This window comes from Calypte anna, chromosome 3, assembly GCF_003957555.1.
Source record: "Calypte anna isolate BGI_N300 chromosome 3, bCalAnn1_v1.p, whole genome shotgun sequence".
In the NCBI taxonomy this organism is placed as follows: domain Eukaryota; kingdom Metazoa; phylum Chordata; class Aves; order Apodiformes; family Trochilidae; genus Calypte; species Calypte anna.
In genome coordinates this window covers 62,039,006-62,061,194 of record NC_044246.1, presented here as the reverse complement: position 1 = coordinate 62,061,194, position 22,189 = coordinate 62,039,006, and the positions used below count along the sequence as shown (strand labels likewise).

At 36.7% G+C, this 22,189-nt stretch overlaps 1 protein-coding gene across 1 annotated transcript in view; it reads right to left on the bottom strand.

Moving 5' to 3' along the window:
- Nucleotides 1–22,189, bottom strand: part of PTPRK (protein tyrosine phosphatase receptor type K) — a 391,893-nt gene that overhangs the window by 18,712 nt on the left and 350,992 nt on the right. The window contains 6 exon segments of the mRNA XM_030447604.1: nucleotides 1,673–1,749; nucleotides 2,728–2,815; nucleotides 4,571–4,755; nucleotides 8,882–8,917; nucleotides 10,971–11,131; nucleotides 17,870–18,008. Coding sequence (XP_030303464.1) covers nucleotides 1,673–1,749; nucleotides 2,728–2,815; nucleotides 4,571–4,755; nucleotides 8,882–8,917; nucleotides 10,971–11,131; nucleotides 17,870–18,008 — 686 coding nt within the window.

Sequence of the window (22,189 nt, the reverse complement as noted above, 5' to 3'; positions counted from 1 at the left end):
CATCCCAAAGAGTTTACAGCCCTTTCCACAGACTGCTGGATTATTCTGTCTAGTGTGAGAGCACCTTCCTCTGGGGCTTATAAAAAAACTGAGAATCTTATTTCTGGCTTTACAAGAGACTAAAATTGCAACAAATGACTAAAAAAATTCTCCTGAAGTCCTTAATATGAAGCCTCAGCTTCAAATGATGAAAATGGAACCTGTGCTACACTGGTTTATGCTCAGTAATGCTTTCCAGAAGAAGGTAAAAGTGTCAGTTCAAAATTGCAAAGTGCCAGTTTTAACTTGTAGCTTTCCTGTCTGGTTATAATGAGATTCAATTTACACCTAAATAAGACAAACAATGTCCTGAAGGAACTGGAATTAATTCAAATCTGGGAGAGTTTTCTTGTTTAAAGCCCCAGGCAAAATATCATGGGCTTCACGGAGATTGTTGTGTAAAACCATAAAAATAAAAAGACAGTGATATACCTGGAGTTAAATCTTTATTTCCTGGAAAATCAAGAGGTTCTTAAGTAATTTATCAATTAAAACTGGACAGGAAAAATTAGTAAGGTGCAATCAGAAAGAAAAGTAACCAAAGCCACGTATATTAAAAACACTTATACTAGCTATTCCAGTACTTTGAATTGCTTTAGAATTACTGCAGGCACAATAACTTATTTATTCCTAAGGTGTTAACTGGAAAAAAGTTATATTTGTTTAGTCAAAACACCTGGCAGAATTTGTTCAAATTGCCTGTTTTATCAAGTTTTTTTTTTCTGTGGTTTGTGTTGGTTTTTTTTAATTTATAATTTAATTTGTATTTTAACCAAACCAAAGCATGGATTTTGAACTTCAGGAGTTTTCTGGAGAACCAGGGAAATTTCTATATTAAAACATTTATCTAAAGGAGAAATATATAACACATTATAATATAAATATATATGCTTGTGTATATACTTTGTAATACCTAAATTAGTACCTTAAGACAAATGTCAGGTAGATATTGTTTCTCTAAATCCTTGTCAAAAACGAACACACACACACACAAACCTAAGGCCATAATCCCTCCCTTTCTGCCACACATATATTATGACTACTTCACAGACTACACTACAGTATATTACTGAGATTCTCACATATAAATAAGGTGGGGAAAAGAAAAACTGGTGGCCAAAATATCCATCATAAGGAAAAAAAAACAGGGAACAGCAAATTCTCTTTAATAGATAGGTTCACCTGAGTTATCTAGCAAGATCTAACAATAATCAGAGCTATTTTAAAAAGCTAAATTATCTTTCCAAAACAGGTACAAAATATTCACACAAAAGGAAATTTTTTAAAGGAACAGATGAGACAAATAAGATGAGGCATGCATAGTTATTAGTGATAAAAATAGACTAGGAAAGCAATTAATAAAAATAGCCATATTAAATATTTACAATAGGATGTCGTTATTCACATATAGTGGTACTTACATCCCTGTACAGCCAAATCTACAGCCCAAACCAAAGTCAGATGTGAAAGAAAGCACAACAATGTCAGTGAGTACTAGGACGTAGAACAAGGAAAGTGTACATTTTGTTCTTAATAAAAGAAAGCTTTCAATAAATTTGTAGGCATAACATGCAATAGTTTCACATAGAGAAGCTGGCAAATTGAGAGGGAGAAAGCTGTGCAATCCACTCACATCTATGTAGTTGGCATTAATGTAATCTGAAGATGGATCATCTTCAACAGGTTGCAAAATCACCCTGGAGTGGTCATCTGTAAAAACCAAGTGGTTACAGTGCCTTTTTGAAGTGTGATTGTAGAGTAAGATATTAAGTCAAGTTGTCTAGAGAACGAAAATGAGCTGGCACAAGCACCTCACAATTTACAACCCTTAAGTAGTAACCGCTTACACAGAATTACAAAGAACCACTTTGTCTGAGGTTTCCAATTACTTCAGAAACATTTACTAAACTTCATTAAGTGTAGCTGAAAGGTACCACACAGTTACACATAGTTAAAAAGACACGAAGAAACCAGGTTATTTTCTCAAAGTCCCTTTCATCACCTCCACTGATGGTAATCTAGAAAACCGAAATCCTGATTACTGTTTTCTTCCAGCCCCTGCCTGCTTATGTTTATTTTGAGACATTAAACAAGTAAGTGAGCAATAGTTAGCAATGCACTCTGAATGTGATGAAGAGGTAACTCTACCCGTTCAGGGACTTCTCCGATAGCTTCCTTTCCGTGATCGCATTTGTGAAACTGTAACAAAGGGTGTTATGCCAGGGGCTGAATCTAAACTATTGAAACTCTATGCCTAAAGGTAACAGACAAAACCCTCTCCTTTCAGTCACATCTTTTAATCACCGGTTTACACAACTGCTATTCAGGTGTATCAGCTACAAATCACATTGAGCAGAAGAGTTTTGAAGCTGTCAGATTTACCTGAAATCAATTGTAACTGCAGAAAACTACCACAGAATTAACGTCCAAGTGAGTGCCAGCTTGTCGCTGCTACAGGCTTACCCACAGCTTGAACAACAGGGATGCAAATGCAAAATTCAGCCTGAGTTATAAAAGGAAGAAAGTTGAACTGTGACGGACGAGAACCAAACGCTGGAAAAGGCACTGCCTTCCTTCTCCGTGTGGGGTTATTAAGCAGCTATGGCACTGGAGACTTGTAAAGAAAGAACATGGCACAAGTAAAAGATGACTATGGCTACGGCTCAAACCAAGCACACTGATACTCACATGCTATAATGTTTCCATAGCGGTTCTTTGTTCTGTTTTGATCCTTCTTAGCGACATCCCAAGAAGCTGACTGCCCCTCAAAGAAACTCTATAAATAAAAATGTTCCGAAAGAAAACATTCTGACCATTAATTTATCTCCAAAAATAACAGTTTAAAAGAACTTCCCTACCACAAAGTAAGCTCAGCTTTGCTTGTCCGCTCTGGTCACCCAGACAGTACCATGGTACAGAAATATATCTAGAGAAGAAGGGAGGTTCTCTCCCTCTGACTGTTAGGGGTCAATGGGCAAGTCAATGAGGGACTCCAGAGGGATTTCCAATCCTGGAACTGCTGGAAGGCTAAACTTGCTCAGACATCCTTGCTCTGGAGGAACAACAGGGAACTGAAGAAACACAGGAAGACCAGTCACCCTTCTTACAAGACACCATAGTATGTAGCCTGTTTAGTACAACATGACATCACTTTCCCCATATTGCTCAGTAAAACGTTTTTTCTTCTACAGGGCCATCAGAAAGCCTCCCCTGCCAATGTTTATTGTTCATGTTGGTTTTCCTCATATCCCTCCCTCCAGCCACTAGCAAAATTATTCTACATTTCTGAACTCTTCTTAAGAGTCTGTCTGATCTCTCAGTAGTCATAGAAGCAGCTTTTATTCCTCCTTGTGTTTTTCTTCATTGCTCGTAGATATTTTACAGCTGTTGCAGGTCTATGCTATTCTTTCCTTCCAGATGCTCTCTTATTCTGACTTGGATAAATTAGGTCCAGATAGTGCACAGTAGAGACAGAAAGAAAACCTTAATTCACACTCATAAGCCCAAGCAAGGGAAAAGATGTCATGTAAGATAATAGAAAAGCAGTAAGAAGGAAAAGAGCTGATGTCCCACGAGGAACCACCCTCCCCCCAGCAGTGGTTGACACCTGGGCTTAGCCCTGAGGTTTGGAAGAGCATAATGAAGTGTACTTAAGTAAAAGAGAGGAAAAGAGAATAATATTCTTTTAAAAACCACATATTTATTTATTCCAGTTCTTATGTTACAGTAGAGACAGCTGCAGAAAGGAGAGAAGGTTGAAAACTGAGTCAGAAGAGATTACTTACTCAGAGAGAACTCATTTTAAACCTAGCTGTATTGTGTGCAACCTTGGCAGTACCATTCCCATCTTTTCTGTGTGTCCTGCCTGATGTTCTAAACCCAGAGAATCACAACAGATTCAGAGAAGAGTGGCAAAATGAATCTGTACTCATCTTCATGGGAAACTTTTTGCTTCCATTTTAAATTTTATGTTCTAAGGAGACAAACTCAGGCAGGTCTAATTAGATCTTCCAGTTACTACCCTCAGTACATCTTTACTGCTTCTCAGCTAGAGTTTAGTTCCTGTATTGCCCTACTGAGATGCTATAATAAATCATGAGAGTGCTTCCAGTCAGTTCTTCTTGCAAAACCAGCCAGATTAAATCTTTACTTTAGCGTAATCCAGGAGATCTCTAATTAAGATGACTTGGAAAACTCACATAACTAATTACAGCATCTCAACTAAGAGGAAGCAACAAAGAGTGGCAACTTTTTACAATAAGTCAAAAAGATTCAGTAGGGCATGTCTTCCCACAACTTAGAGAATACAATTTTTTCCAGGCACTTGTAATGAATGGCTCAAATCACTACATTCCACTCTCTATTTCACTTTTGTGCCTCATCTATAGGAATCTTATGCCTGCTTACCTTTATCTTTTTTTCACTTAAAACCATGACAGTCAGTTGCATCCTTTTGCAATGCACTGCAAACAAAAGGCTGCCACTTTCAAAGGGATTTTTCCTAGCAAAAACTCACCACTGAAGATCTCACCTCATACTCCTCTTTAAATCCATAGCTGTCAGAGGTCTTCATTAGGTTAATGTGCTGCAGCAGATCTGCCACCCTGATGGCAGGGTGCAGCTGCCCTGTCTGGTATGGAGATTCTGTGCCTTCACAAAGATAACGTGGGACATCCAGGAGCCGGCTGGACTCTGCTGTTGCACTGTGGTTTTCATCTGTTTTCACAAGAAATCAATGCATTAGGTACCTGCAGGGCAATAACACCTGCTGCTATAGATATCAACATCTATTTTTAATTTTTTCCCTCAAAAACATGTCTAATTTCCGAGAATGCAAAGCCCTTGCTCTCTGGAAGACAAATTCTGTGAAGTACACAAAGGAATTTTACTGCAAATACATACAAAAGTTTGCAATCCTTCATCCTGCAATAAAGATGTCTGAAGGGCATTTTATTTGTAGCTGCAAAACTTTATGACATTAATGTCTTTGGGAACTCAAGCTTCTATCACCCCAAGTAACTTTTTTAATGGCTAATATATACCAACAGCAACACTACACCTTATATAACAAATTAGAATAACTCTGTAGTGGTATCAGTACATCACTGGTCTGAAGCCAAAAAACAGTAAATTGAGAATCCAGTAAAAAAGAGAAGCAATTATGCTACCACTTCAGAACACCACCTCCATTAGGGGAGGCAAATCAGCACTGCAGAGTAATCATTTAAACCCAGGTCTTTTAGTAAAGATGGTTTTGCTCCGTATAAAAAAAGAAGTCTCCTGTATAAACAAAGAAGTCTCCTCTATTGTCCTACATTACACTGCTAACTTTTTATTTATTTATTTATCTATTTATTTATAAATTAAGCAATAAGAAGTTCAACTCGTAGAGGAAGAAAAATTCCAATGAAAACCTTTTTGGAAAGTAGCTACTGAGATGAAGAAGCTACCAAAATGGAAAATGGTAACCAGACCCTCCTACATTTCTGTGAAATTAGTTTACCATTCTCCTTGCAAAGGACACAGATTATGAAGTGAAACACCCTAGGAAAATAAGGAACACCTGAAGGGCTGGATTTCCTCCAGTGCTACCAAAATTTCCCCTTTAATGTCTTTGGGAGATATGTCTTGTTAAGAGATATGGAATCTCTTAGAAAGAAACTGTCACACAAGTTGCTAATTTCAGGGCATTTATGCCTCACTAAACTGCCTAATAATGTGAGTGACATGCAGCAGTCACTTTTTACTGTAATGTTACCCATATTAAATAATGCACATTTCAAACCACCTCAGGATTTGAAGTTGTCTTCATTCCTTGCAGTATACTTACCAGTAATAGGCACTTTAACCCATTGAAGCAGCAAAAAACAATGAGTGAACAGAACATGAGAAATTTTATTTCAAGACTATATTAGAAAATGATTTAAAGAAAATGACATTAAAAGTTGTTAAAGCTTCACAATAGGTAACAATGAAAGCCATTTTAAAAATATAAGGGCCACATTATTATGCCATAAATCTAATGACAGAGACTTGAAAAGGCAAAATTATCATACTAACTTAGTGCTAATGTACACAGAATGGAGTGTAGCGTTAATAACTGGTACATGAAGATAAAGAAATCTAGTACAGATACAAAGCAATAAGAGCTTCACATAAAAGAACATGTTTTGTAATTTAGAACACAAAATTTTGCTCATCTCTAGACAGACTAGAAGAAAACTGTTTCATGATGCTGGGCTAAGCAAGGGCTACATGGAGATGGAGCAGGCCATATGATCTAGTTCCAAAGGAACAAGTTTACAGGTATTCAACCCCTTCTACATGGTGTGCCCAAAAGTTTGTCTATTTCTCTCCACAGATTCAATCCAAGCAATGAAAAAATATTACCTGTTCCAGCCAATATTGCTTTGCTTATACCAGGAGACTATCATGCCCCAAACACCATCACCAGTAGATGGAAATACAGATAGGAACTTCCATTAATGGAAGTTAATTAACTTCAATTAACTTTTTCAATTAATCTCTTGTCCTTGTTGTTTACAGCCACCCATGTCTGCATCTGCCACAATGTAGTGGCAATACACTGATCTTTGGAATACATTTATTTCCTAAAAGAACTATTAGGGACATACTGAGAATATTACCAAACAGTACCTGTGCAGCTTGTAAGTGCATGCAATAAAGCTAAAAGATACAAGAAGAGTGTAGAAGAATTTCAGGAAAAGATGTGTTTTCTATGACTTTTAGTCCATTGTTAATTTGGGAAGCATTCAAGATTACCAAGTCTACCTCTTTTCTCTTTCAGGCAAGAATGCTATTCCATGACCCCTCATGAACTTCTTAAACCACATGATTAAGCATCCTTGGGCCCTAAGTGGAATGTTCCAGCATCCAACTGCTCAGATGATTATAAACTTCCTAAGACACTACTGTCATCAGGACAATGGTAATTGCAACATTAGCAAAAGTAAATGAGTAGAATATAACCTGATAATTCTCCCACACAGTGAGTATACCCCAGTTTAACAAAGAGCAAAGACTGCACACAAACAGTGATTTGCTCTTGGTCTGAGAAAACACTTTATATGAAGATCTGCAGAGGCTCCTCCTGGGTATACTTTTTATCAATATTTTTACCCACAACTTGCATAACAGGATAGAAAATACCCTGACAGTATGGGCAGAGGGCACTGAGCAGTAAGACGCTACAAGCACTTAAAAAGTAAAGGATCTGATTTCAAACTTATCTTGATTATTTGGGAGACAATGCAAAAAACAACAAAGTCAACTAAACATTGAATGCAACATACTGTGAGTGGGAAAAGAAAGTCAAGTATATAACTACAAAAGGGAACAATGGACTGGGTAATGATAACTAGGATTTTAGCAAGTAACTGAACAATTCAGCAACACAAGTGTAATAAAAAAGACAAAATACAATACAGGTAGCACGAAGATACAAGTAGGGCATGAGGGTACCTATTCCATTCTGCTCAGCACTGAGACTTCTTCTAAGAACTTTACCTGATTTGGCGCACCACAATTAAATTGTTCAACTTATGTGTTGTAAAGTGTTCAGAGGGTAAGAATGATAGGAAGTTTGGAAAGCATAATTACGAGTTAATGAACTGGGTTTAACTCAACCAGAAGACAATGGACAACTTGTGAACCTTTCAATGGGTGAAAGACTGTTCTGAAAGAATAGGATTGGATCAGCTCTCTGTATTTTCTGAGTGTCTCAAAAGGCAATGGTTAAATTTGCAGCAAGGAGGATGTAGGCTATATGAATCCAGTTAGGAAAAAACATGGCATGAGCAGTAATAAGAGTCAGTAGTAACTAATATTTAGAAAATTGAGCTTTGGGTCCCAAATAATAATAATGTGGATCTGAATTTAATTTTTATTTAGAGGAGTAAGGCACTGGAATATGACACTGCAGGCACAGAGTTCTCTTCACTACAATTTTTTTAAACCAAATAGACTGCCAGGAAGAGTCTATGTTACGCACATAATGTCCCATCTCAAAACAGAGGAGGGACTAAACTGCCTCCGGGACCCTTAAAGATTTACTTCTAGGAATCTATTTTATATTTTATATGCCCACTTCCTAGTATTTGTCTTTTATCCTAAAATAACCTTAGCAACTAACTGAAACTAGATATGGCACGTTGTGTTTATCAGATCAAGAACTCAGGTATAAATTAAACTTTTAGCTTTTTATTTTAAAAAAAGACCCTCTAATACAGGCATTCAGTGTCAGATGTGACATAGAGGTAAGCAGCCTGACCACTTCCAACATCTACTGTTCTTTTTACACTAGGTATAAAGTTGAAAAATTTACTAGTTAGGGTCAGCTGAAATATGTAACTAATATGGGTATACATGTATCTACAAATTTATTGTTTGGTTTGGGATATTTCGGAGGCTTTTCCCATCTTTATTTTTCTTTACATTCTTATTTACTTAGATTGAGATTTTGGTGTCAAACAATGATAATGTGGACCTGAATTTTATTTTTATATATCTCAAGAGAGTTCTAGGTTTCCCATGTCATTTCATTGGAGTTCAGTTTAAGGCCCTGGGGGAAAAAAATTTAGTATTTTCTATTTACCTATTTCCTTCAGTTAACACTGACTAGGAATAATTTATTAGTAAGAACATAAAATAATTTTTATTCTAAAAGCAGTGTCAGTTTCATTCTGAATTGATAAAACTGTTTTTTTTTTCTCCCTGGCAACAGCATAGCTATCTTTTACATAAAACAAGCTGTTTCAACGTTCAACCATGCAAGGAGATGAAACTCATGCAGGAATGGATAATGAAGGACTAGGGTCCTCACCTAACACAGCTGTCGGCACAAGTGGATCATTGGGCACTGTAGGAAAACAAAGCTCGTGAAGAAATACATAACCCTCAATTTGTGTATTTTTTAAGAAAACAATACACTTCAAAGTATAACCAAACAATAATTTAACCCCATTAATTTTGTTACAATAGAAAAACAGAACAAATGCACAGTTCCAGAAAGCATCCTGAATAGAAGAGGAATGAAAGGCAGTGATTTTGGATTTCAGAAATGTAATGATAAAGGCAAAGAGATTCTAACTGAAATGAAATAAAGACTATATTACATGCAATTTAGTTTTTCAAATGGCTCCTCCTCCACTATTGTTCTTTTGCTTCACAATAAAGGCTCACTTTCAAAGAACCAGCTCCTTTCTTCTCAAACCCATTCTCCCATCTAATACTTGAATAGCTCATCTCAAAATAAAACAGTATTTATTTAAAGTCTTCCAGGTAATTTTAAAAAATTATATACGTATTTACAGTTAATAGCTTTTTTTATGTGCAATGACAAAGATATTGCTCTTAACGGGTATAGGAAAATCACAGATATACAGCTGCAGACATTTGAATAAAATTCACAGAATTTTATCATTTGTTATCACAGCTAGAACCATGCAGAGAAAACCACGCTGTTTCAGACAGGAATAGTGGAATTCAGATTTGGCTTTGTTCCAACGTGGAACAAAAAATTAAAATATCAACTGTCTGTGACAAAAACTGAGCTCCAGTTCTCAAGCAATCTGCCTAAAACAAGCCTGGAAAGCTCTTTGCCTCAGTACAGATGATGGTCAGGACAACTGTATCCTCCAACAACCAAAAAATCATACACCTAGGGCGCTGGAAAACAGTGGTGTCAAGCTTCTTTGCCAACCAGTCGTGGTGGCAGGGCCTCATGGGCTCTTGGAAACTGCCCAAGTGCCTGGCAGCCCTGACTTAGTAGGCTTGTAGGTTCCTGATGGATTAGCCTGGGATTCACCATAACTCAGCCTAAACTGAACTGTCTTTGCAAACATGCCTCCACAAATTTCAGTGCCAATAAGACAAAAAAAACTTGGAGATTTTTCAAGCAGTTCAGCCAACACTGTGTAGAAAAACTCACAGGCTGAATACTAAACTCCCATTTATAACAGGTTATGAGACACTTCTGCAGTTTGGCAAGCTTCAACAAACCGAGGAATAAGCCCTCCTTCGAAATCCATTTCCCCTACAATAATCAGGGAAGAACTCAAAAGCCTTAAGGGATGTATTTTCCTCAAGCATGGGAAGCAGTATGGGAGGCAGGGGAAGGGAAATGAAATGCCATTCCCAAAGGGTGTCAATTCAGAAAGATCTCAGGCTGCTCAGACCTGTGTAAAGCCAAGCCACAAATCCATGTGGCTGTGAGAAGGTCAGGTTCCTGTCAGCTCCATGGGAGAATTGTGTCCCTTTGGTAACTTACACACTTGTTTTAAGATATTTAGAGTCTGCCTGTGGAGTATCTGGCTTTAGTGCAAGGCACAGCACAGATGCTGGGAGGCAGGTGTGTTGAGCAGTGGTAGCTATAACCCAGACATTTAACAGTCAGAAACCCAAGCTGCCAAACTTTGCTAAAAGCACACAGCTGGCAAGTCTACAAAAAAAAGAGTACAAATATAGAGCAAATTTGCAGATATATTAACAAGCTTGTTCCTGAAATTCACAAACAGCAATGAAAATTGTCAGTTTCCTTCTGCTATAATGTCCTTACTGCCAAAAGAAAAATTAATTTGTACCTCATATTATTCATTACAGACATGGTGTTGTGCAGTAATATTTAACATGGCGGTATTAAATATTCTCATGAGAGAAAACTCTGTTTCAGATTTTAATTGAGCCATTCTAGAAGTGCAATATTTTTCCCTAGAATGCATACTGAAAATACATGTAGATACTTAAATAACTGGCCACATATTTATTAGGATAACATATGAACATTCCTACCCAACCTTTGGGTTTACCAATATTCTTGAAAACCTGGAGCCTACAACAATTTTCCTGAAAAAAAAGAATTGTTTTCCATGAGTTCACCTACACTCCTGGTTACCTATCACTGTTGTACTTACATCTGGGGCTGAAGTTATGAGAGTCCATAAATGTGATGGAAAGGGGATCCTCTGCATGCAGGGTGCTCTGGTCAGCGTAACTCCTGTCCATGGCATTCACCATGTGAGTCATCTCCTGGCGAGTGGTCCCCATGGCATCCTTGCGCTTCTTTGCAAGTTTGCTGCCCAGCCAAAAAAAAAAACCCAAGCCACCTTAATATTTGATGTACATTGATGCCTACAGTCATCACGACATATCTGAGTGACTGAAAAGTTTAGCTGACTGTACTGCATACAAATTTTCCACCATGAAAGAGATAAAACTGTGCACCCTGCTATGAAAGAGTCGAAATCATGCTTTCTATACATACACAAATGCTGCAATAGAAGTGCTAACTTCTGTACCCTGGTAATACTTTTTTTTTTCCCCTGCAGAGTAATTACACTAATATAAACAAATTAGAGAATATAATTACATTTTAACTGAAATTATAAATACGAAGCATCTGTGCATGCAGTTTTATCAACCATCTCCATTTAAATCTGTGCTTTGATTTTATAAATAGACAATTCATTTCCCTTGCTCGCCTTGTTAGGAATAAATTATTTAACCTTCTAAATTTAAAAAAAACCTATGAAATAACAAAAGAAACATAATTATTCAATATAGAGTCATATTACCTTTTATGTTAAAAGTTGTTCTTTCCACTCAGTGTACAAGATACAACATGATACCACACTTTGTTCCTGATACTGAACTTTGTTTCTTGAAAAAAATCACCACTCTACTCTTTCATGCAGTTTGGGAAAATCTTAAACTTTGACATTAAAGGTTTTGCACTCTGAATGTAACACAGTAAAACAGCAACCTAATGTGTACAACTAAACCCCCGAAATTAGCATTCAATGCCCTTAAAAGTACAGACTTCAGAAATATCTCTCAGTTCTCTCCTTATGGTGAAGAACTGGAAGGGATTTTCACTGTCTCTTGAAGTCAGATGAAATAATAATTTCCATTTTTTACTTTTTCATGTATCCCTTAAGGCGTACTATTCTGAAAGCAAATATCTCAAGTAGCAGGAAATATGCAGAGCAGTATGAAGTGCACCTTGGTTCTGCAGGAACTTGTGATATATATTAGAGTGCTCCAAAATCTCCCTGTTCATCTGAAGCTGTGACTGCAGTACAACAGATAGCCAACCTGCTGATTTGGATAAATCTGACACCACATGGGAGAGACACAATCATCACTGAAAATCCTGGGTTCTTGAAAATACATGTTTGAAATACACTGTAGCTTCACAATGTTTTTATGCACAAAATATCATCAAGTACCCTGTTAACTGCATAGACAGTGTTTATCCTAAATTTCTCTGACTAAAAGCACTGCTTGCTCTTCATCTATTTGCTGATAACTTTTAATACTCTGTGCTGCACTCACTAGACAAAAAGAACATTAGTGTAAATTATCCATCCATTTAATTGTTAAGTCCTGGGAACAACCAACAGAAAGTACCTACATCACTCTCTAGAGCAGGAAACACTCCATGTACTTCCACATTTAAATAGATGTCAGAGGACTGTCTCTTAAATTAAGACTTTTGGTTAACAGTAAGATGGACAAAGCATTCCTGAGAATAACAAAGATTTTTTTTTTAACCTGTCAGAGGCATCTTCTTACTTTGTCCCCCTTTCTTTTCTGCATTTACAGGTACCCTAATTGAAAAACTACAACTCAATCAACCTCTCACTACAAAAATCCCCAGAATGGTCTCTCAACCTATCATCTGTTCATGAAACCCTTGTGACGTACATGAAGGTTCTGTGTGTATCATTGCTCAGTGAAAGCTGAAAAAAAACCCAGTGACAGCTGGATGTTGCCCCTAAAATGCTTTATACATTTACCCCACATTTCTATTTGCTTAAGAAAAGTTGAAATGATACTCTCGGTTGAATAAATTAGAACTTCCAGAAGTAAAACTGCTTGAGCTTTACAACTTGTATCCAATATTCTCAGCTCTCACAAAACTGGCATTTCTAGTTTAGACTGTTAAGTTTCAAAGCCTGTTGGATATTCTTCTACATGGAGATCACATTTTTCTAATGCCACAGAACTATGAAAAAGGCTATTACATCTCATCTCTCAGCTATATTAAGCCCTCCTCGAAGCATCACTTTGTAACAAAACTTGCTGGCTACGCTAAATAAATCAACAGCTATTAAGGCTTTCAAATTATTAGCTTATTACAGTAGCTAGTTTCTAATTCTTATTTTCTGCTTCATCTCCTAAAAAGGCCCATTGTGTTGTAGCACACAACCCAGAGCTGCTGGGAGATGGGAGGACAGCTTCATTGTTCAACATCTCCTGGCTCCCTGGGAGTTTGACAACTCCTTTTTCTCTTTTCCTTCTCTCACTCAGCTGAAGGCACAAGCAATCTATGCTTCATAATAGGCAAGCAAATAGTTACGTAAAAATACTTGAGGCTGAGAGAAAGTGCAAATGATTCTCATGATCTGCCCAAGGATCCAGTTGGGCGAACCTGTGCAGGTGGTTGTTTCAGTGGGAGATGGAAGGGAAAAGGGCTTCATCATAGGATGAAACTGTATGGTTAATTATCTCGAGCTGAAGAATTGTTATTTAACAAGGAAATTATAATTTGTCACAATAAATTGGAGAATGGCAGTTAGCTAAGCCAGATTAACTTTTTTTTTCCAATTTTTGTTTAAAGAAGTCAACTAATCTGTTTAAAAATGTAGAAAAGCATCATTATCATAAACCACCAGCTCATCAAAGCACTGCGGTGCACTCTGAGATCCCTTCTGAAGTGTTTTATAAATTCATTTAAAATTATGAATGTGTACAACTGCTTTGCTCAATCATAGACAAAACTGCTGCAGCCTTCACTAAAACTCATTTGGTCAACATCTATAAAAAGAAGACAATTTTGCTTCAATGAAGCAAAACTGTATGCAAACCGATGTAATAAAATAAGAGCCACACTTGAAAATGTGTATGCAAAGCACCTCACAGGCAGCAAACACAGGCCACCTCAGAAGACGTATTTCTGTATAAAAACAAACCAACAAAAAAGATTGGTAGGTACCATGGAGGTAGTAGGGATGCTATGCCATTGCTAGGGCAGAGATATATTTATTAAGGTTGGGCATCTGTCTACAATCTGCATAGGAAAAGCGATGCTTAGGATGACTCCTGATAACTGATATGCTAAGAAAGAACACTTTATGATTTACAACCACAGTTCTCTGGCTAGGAAATAGGAGAAGAAGTTTTTTCCTTAGTGTGATGTGTCACTGTGAATCATAATGTGAATTAAATTATGATTACAATAAACTAAAATGATAGCTATGGGAAAAACTGTAGCAAAAAGCAGAAGTCTCAATATACAGTTAGAAATACAATATCCCTTTAAAAAAAAACCACAAGGTAAGAGTAAGGTAACAATGATACAAGCAATTTTTCAAGCCTGAGAATAAAAAAAGGTAATTATCAATAAAACTTTAGGAAAATTATAGGTTGTTTTTATTTTTTAAAAAGGGATACTGCATCTTTAAAACATGTAAAATAGTAAGTCACCCGTATTCTACTTACAGATAGTAGGAGTAAGAATAGTAGCTCCTCCTGGCAAGCAAATCACAGACAGTGGAAAAAGAGAAGCAATGGTGAATGAAAAGCGTGACTCTGTCACATTCAGTAAAGCAGAGATATGTGCGTTTAAAAAAAATTGAAAAATTAATGTTTCTTTGGTTAGCATTTCAACTTGCTCATGCACAAGCTAGACTTACTTTGCCATGCAACTAAAAACCAAAACACACTAGCATCTAAAAATGATGGTTTTTTAGAAATATCACTTGAGAAAGTTACATGCTGAGATTTCATTTCTTGCCAAAAAATTTGAAAATTAAATGGGCTGCATTTTCAACATGCAGTTAAGCGTAATATAATGATTACCACCTAGATGTCATGACAAATGAACAGCTGTGTACAAATCTTGAGTGGTAAATATGCTTTTTACTTTTCAGCTACAAAAACTCTAGATTGCATTAATACATTTAATCAGAAAAAAAAATTTCAAGTAATTCATTTAACATCATTATTGGTACACAGGTGTATACGTATATGTTTGTATGCACACTATATGTAGCTATATGAGTACACACATTTTAAAGAATGCACGTTCACAACAAATATGTGTGTACTGACATATATACCACACATTTCCTGAATGCAAACATATGTTTTCCATTTTAAAATCTTACAATTGGAAATGCTGATGTAGTCATGCTAAGCATTAAAAATATGGAAGGTAAACAAATGGAAGGAAATGAAGGACATTTGGAAACAGTCCAACAATGACTTAGAAAATAAAAATGGCATTGCCTGTTAAAGATGCAGTATCCCTTTTCTTAGTTGGTTTTATTACTCCAGTAAAACTCTATAGGAGTTGTTAAGAGCTTCATTCTGGAAAACCTCAAACCAATTTGTACAAAATGATCAGGCAAAGCCTAAAACATCTCAAGCTCATGAACAAAACTGCTTAGTACTCCATTTTTCAATAAAACGTAATGCTGCATTTAATCAGATTGAGATAACGATGGCTGTGCATATGAATTAATAAACCAATGCAAATGCAGAAACCATTGTTTTGTCGACTTTTCCGTGCAATGAGCTGTTGTCAATTCAAGTGTCAAAAGGGATACTACATAATGGATCACTGAATATGTACACTACAGAAGATGATTCAGATGGATCAATTTTCAGTCCCACCACAACTAAGTGAAGTGTCTTTATGTACGTGTGACTGTGTCAGGGTTTGTACAGCTGTTTCTGGCTTCATTATGTGGGTTGTCCTGATTCACTCGACTGACTGAATAAACTCAGGTATACAAAGGTTTTCTATGTTTTTTGCTAGAGGCCTTGACTAAAGCTGGTACTAAAAAAAAAAATTCCTGTTTTCCCTAGGGGGGAGGGCATGGCACACCTCTAACATATGCCATGGTCAATCAAATAATATGATGCTGAAGAACTGCCAAACATTAAAGATTCATTAAACAGGTTAATTTCTCACCTATTTTGCATACTAATTAGTACAGGAGTTGAGAAATGTTATGTGCTTTAGAATGATGATCATGTATCATTCCCAGGGGTACTGACTTGACAGGCTCAGAAAAGGGAAGGGGGAAAAAGGGGAAATTTTAAAATAACGTTTCACTGACATGACTGATTTACTTTGAACTTGTTGAAACAATTCAACAGGGAAAGTACGAGTCTAAAAGGAATCAGAATGCAAGAGGTAAAAAGGATATGAAAAATGAATTATAAGCTTTTTTTTTCTTTTGTTACCTGCAGAACTAGTCAATCCCATCTGTAAGAGACTGACATTATATACTGGAACACAGTTTCTCTCTCACATACACACACGCACACACACAGAGTCCCCTATTGTACATAAGGGGACCACTGCAACGTGCACCGATCATACTCCCCAGCACATACCTTGCAACAGAGCTATAAAATAGATTTCTTCCTGAAAACTGAGAAACAACTTTTGCCTTTTTTTGCAAAAGTTGTGTAAATAAACAAAAAACGTCTGGCTGTATGGTTTTGGTTTGGTTTGGTTTTTTTTACATATGATGAGTTGGACCTTTTGCATATGTGTTAATTCTCAACCACAGAGGTAAACAACAGAGAAAAGTAAAAGCACTTTTGGGAAAAATCACATATGTAGCTAACTAACACAGAACACTACAAGCATACCTAATGTTTCTAATGCAGACGTTTCTTCTCCAAGTTATATATCTCCAGGGACAATTGTAAAGAGGCAATAAATTAAAAAAATCTAATGCAAACCAGTAATTATAACATATAGAATGATCTTAGGTACAATTTTCACTTTTTTTTCTTAATCTTTAAAAGTAACAGCAAGCTGCATTTCAGAAGAACATTTGCAACATTTACAAACACACTTTTTATTAAGACTTCAGCAAAAGGCAAGGGAATGCAATGTGCACACCACAAAGGTCTTGCTCTACCCAAGAGAAACCAGCGTGAAAGGGACCTGCCAGGGAGAGGGTGAACAGAAAGGGAGGAATTGGTTTTTATGCTGTAACTACCAGTTTATAGAGCTGTATTATGAACTTTTCTGCCAGGTTAGAGAGTTGCAACTACTGGGAAATCAAGACTCTTATTAAACACTGAGCAAGGGAGAGCAGAATTTTACTATCAGTAGGAGCATTTCGATGCAGTTAGCATTGTGCAATGCCAGAAGATGGCGATATTGCTTACAGTCAAAGAAAACACACAAAAATCTGAAAATTCGTTCAAATTAACACACTTCTAAACAATTTCATGCACTAAAGACTTGCTAGATAATTTTACAGTCATTTGGTATGACTTTTAAGAAAAAACTCCAGGTTTACAAAAGCATAAATAGAAGTATAAAATTACATTATTTTGCAAGTTGGACAACATATAGATTCAAATAACTCATTAGAGCTGCATATAGAAAATCAAACTTATTAGGTGATTAAAAGAAGAGAAGTGCACTAAGCTTTTTTTTTTTCTTTGCTTATTAAAAAAAAAAAAAAAAAGGCTTCATGAATTTCAGTTCCACCCATTTTAATATTCTGTACATTCCTCAAACTGCAACTTAAAACTATTTGGGAATAAATAAGAAAATGTATTGCTACAGGATCCCAAATATAAAGAAACTCTCTCTTTAAATCGATCATAAGAATCAAAGGAAAACCAACAGGAAACAGAGAACTCAACCAAATCCTGATGTGAGCTACTAATCCTGGAACTTTTTTTTTTTCCCCCAAAAGACCTGTAAAAAATACCCATTTAGTTATTGTTTCACATGGAGGAAAAAAAGAGGGATCAGCACAGATGATTTTCTTACCTTTTTTTGACGATCAATATGACAACAAGGAGAAGCAGGATGAATACCAGAATTCCAGCACTTATTCCTGCTATTTTCACCACTCTATCTGTTTGTTTAGCTGGATCTGGAATCACCTCAGGTTCTTCTGTTGCTGCTGCTAAATGAATAAAAAAAGAAGTTGATTAAAAGTGTAAGTGCTAGTGACAAGAAATTATCATTGTGATAATTTTCAAATGTGTGTGTGTTTCAATACCATAGCCTGATATATCCATCATATGTGCTTACACATCTACACATATGTATGGAGAAATACTAGAAACACCAAGCATACAGCTGTAGAGATGTGTATACAGATACTCTTTTTTCCAAGCTGCAGACAGCACTCTAATCCTTCTCTCCTTCATGCAGTTTCAGTCCATTTTTGTATATTAATTCACCTTAGAATAACTGGCCTGAGATCTGCATTCTACTAGGAATTTGATTCTCCAAATAAGACCATCCACAAAGTCAAGCCTAATGTCAGCAGTAGTTTTATTTCTGTTTATAGGCTCTGGAAAAGAAAAAAAAATTAGAAAATTGCTGTTCTACACAGAGATGAAACCACTCCATAACACAGCTGAGTGGGCTGAGGCCTCAGGTTACAGCAGAGAGGAAAACAGAATATAAATGAAAGTGTATGGCCATTCAACCTGCACCTCTCTGTATCACAGCCTGGCATACAAAGGATCAGGAATGTGGGCTTTTTCAGCTTGGCACAAATACAAAAAAAAATAAATAGGTTTTGGTCAGGGGTAAAACTCCCATAAGGTGTTTACCCATAAAATAGGAAACTGTTTTCAGTTCTCTAGTTCTTAACTTTCTAAGGCTGTGGCTTAGTGCTTATCTTTTCCCCTGCTCATGGGCAGGGAGAGGTCCAAGCTCTTGCCTTCTCTCTGACCCTTCCTCTCTCAGCAGATGCCACTTAACCTCTACATCCTCACAGCATCTGCACATGGAGCAGTTTCAGGCTGTTGACATTACATAGAAACATCCTTTTCTCTGAAACTATGAGGCTTCCCAACAGATGACCGAAACAAGCAGAATGAAAAACAAGGTGAAGCCACACCAGACAAAAAACTACCACTCCCCTAAAAATCTGCTCCATGGGCCTTTCAGAAAGCCAGTGTAGTCAGCAAAAGGGATAATCAGTATCCTAGACTTCATGGTTTTAACTGTGTTTCTCAGACTGTTTCTACATGGGTTTTGTGTACAGAAACGTGTATTATCTTTTGAGGGAAGAATCATGTCGATGTTTAAAACTGCTCTCTGATTCTCGTTTCTGTAACCTCCATCTCAGAAGTATCTGAACAACTTACTAACAACTTAGCCTCAGAATGACCTTCTGAGTTAGGAATATGCTCTCTTCCTGACACCCATGCAAGAGCTGAGCAGACACTGAGAGATCTGGCAGCGCTTTAGTCATAAAACTTATTATTAAAATTTCATCACCATAATCATCTCTCTTCTCTACAGCCTGAATCCTATCTCCTGAGAAATACTAAACACTTTTCCCTTCGTGTGAATACATGGCTGCATGCATACTTCCATATATAACCTGTGTGGACTCAATACTAAACAGTTTGCTTGCATTCTGTATGTTGTTGAGGTGTCTAGGGGTAAGAGATCAAGTAAATGGTGTGGGTTTGTGCATCGGCACCCACACAACACATACTCACACTCAAGCCAGCATTAATGCCAGATACAGATATGATGTTGTCTAACTGAGGCAACAAGGGGGGGGACTTTGGAGGTAGAATAGAAGAAGTTGTTTGAGATTCTCAGTGCTTAAAATTAATTAAGTCCCAGTCTACTAATAGCTGGGCTTTATGTAACAAACACTAATGAACATTTTATAAGCAGTAGAGCCAAAAGGTCAATCAGTAGAGTCAAAAGATTAATCAAAGCTAAAATACCAATGGCTTTATATCTTGATGGGAAAAAACCTCCTGTTTGCTATATGGGGTACTGAGAAACACAGGAATGGTAGAGAGGGGAGGATGCAGGAGAGGGATAGCTGCTTCATCTGGAATTGCCATGAGTGCAAGGTGAGCACACCTGGGTAGTTCTGACCCACCAAAGTAAAAACTACTCAAGCAGCAAAGTAATCAAGGCTTAAGCAAGAGATTTAGTTGTGTGGATGGAGATGTAAGTAGAGGTCTTTGAGAGATTTCAAACTATGAATCACAAGGATTGGATGTGACCTGAAGATGCACTTTGAAAGCTGAAGGCTCAAAAATACATCAAAAAGTACAGGCTTTGAGCCTGGATCAGGATGGTGGTATTTTCACAGGAGTACTAGTGAGAGATGAGAGAATAGAGGGAAAAGAATAAGAGACCTGTCTCACACTTCCCTGGAGAAAGATGCAGTCCTCACTGCTTCACAGAGAAAGTTGCAGTATAGGTGATTCTCAGAGTTATGCTTAAAACTATTGTTTTGGAAACTCACAAATGTTATTTCGTTCACAAAAGTTACCTTAGAGAAATAATTATACATCTGTCAGAAATATGAGAAAGGTTATTGAGGGCATTTACTTATTCACCTAACTTAGGCACAGGTGTCTTATCACGTATTCTGAAAAAAACTATTGAGTTTGGATCATCAGTAATTGTTTAAAATGCAGGTCTCTGTCCAAGTTTTTAGAAAAACTGTTAGAATGTCAGGAGGGTTATCAAACTACTTGTCCATTTAGTTTGGTTTCCTTACAGTAAGGGGCTTGAAGTAACAGGCAGTAACTAATTCCATCAGCTTAATGTTGCTTATGAGATAAAGCTGGTGCCTACTGGAAACCTACCAGAGAGCCCTAAATTAGAGAATTAAAATGACATTTTAAGTCAACATTAAGCAAGCATATAACCAGTGGTTTGAGGCTTGCATATCCAAGATGATAAAATCTATGGGCAAAATGCTACCCCTCTTGCCAGTATTAACAGAAAAAATTGCCTTTGACTTAAATGAAGCCAGGAATATCATGTGTATGTTTCCAGCAACAGGTAATAATGGTCTAGACTAAATGTTACATTTGGGGACTATATGAAAGCAATTATAGATACAAATTACATTATAATCTATTTTTTTATGTGTGTGTGCACTGTATTACAAGAACTATATTATTTTTAAAGAAGGCACTGAATGTTAGCACAGAATCATGTACAGTATTTCCTATTAGTAGTGTTTTAATTCAGATAGTTCAAAGTCTACTGTAGTAAGCATGTGTGAGCTTACACAACCAAAGGACACAAACATAGAATCCCTGTGCCTTTATGTTAAACTTATGTGTATAAGTCAGCATCCCCTGGTTGCTGATTGCACAAGGACTACAGCAGCAAGTGAAATTCTGCCTACTCTTGAGAATTTTTGCTCTGTCTCCCCCACTAGACTACAAGACTGCCAGGATTTTTCTTTCTCTGAAGTAGCTCTCCTCGAGACTTAACTGCTGGTTTTGCCAAACAAAGCAACAGAACTAACCAAAACTTAAACGAGAGAAAATCCTGCCTAGGCAGCCTAGTTACCTTCTGAGATGGAGTGACTATATCAGTTAACAGGGGAAGAGATGTCATCAGTCTTATCCTATATAAGCCTTTGACAGTCCCTCATAACATCCTTCTATCAAAATTGCAGAGACAGAGTAATTAAAAATTGATTTTGATAATTTGATAATACTGTTGTTTATTTTTAAACAAGGTAAAAATGGTTATTATTTAGTCTATAAACCCCCCTGCTTTACTAATTCCTAACATTCCTTTTTAGTAGTCTAGTCCTGCAATCTTTTTTTTATATCTTCAATTGCAGACTGTATTAAAAGATAATTTACCAATTTTAAAGAGAACCTTGTGTGGTAACAGAATGATCATTGTATGAAAATGGACTCTCTACTGGCTATGAATTCCTTTGGACAGCCTTATTCTAATAAACCTTCAATTAAGTGTTAGTTTTTATTATATCCTTGCATATTACTAGATTTTTCACAGCTTGTGCCTGTAAGACTATGAAGTGATAATCCTACAGTTTTTGAACATTGTAAAGTCATCTTGCATAAAACTTTCAAGAAAAGTTTCTAATCAGAAACAGGGAGCTAACTACTTCCCACCTCCTCCCTCCAAGATTAGCTGCCTACAGAGAAGATTTAGGTCTAGATTTGGAGAAAGACACTGGATTTAGCAATTAATCCACTCGCCTTTCTTCAGAACAAACGAACAGTAACAGTAATCATATTTCACAGTCCCACTCACAAAGCTGATAAAAAATGAACCAGAGATTCTGGCTCTCTACATTGCCAATAACAGTCACCACATAAAAAG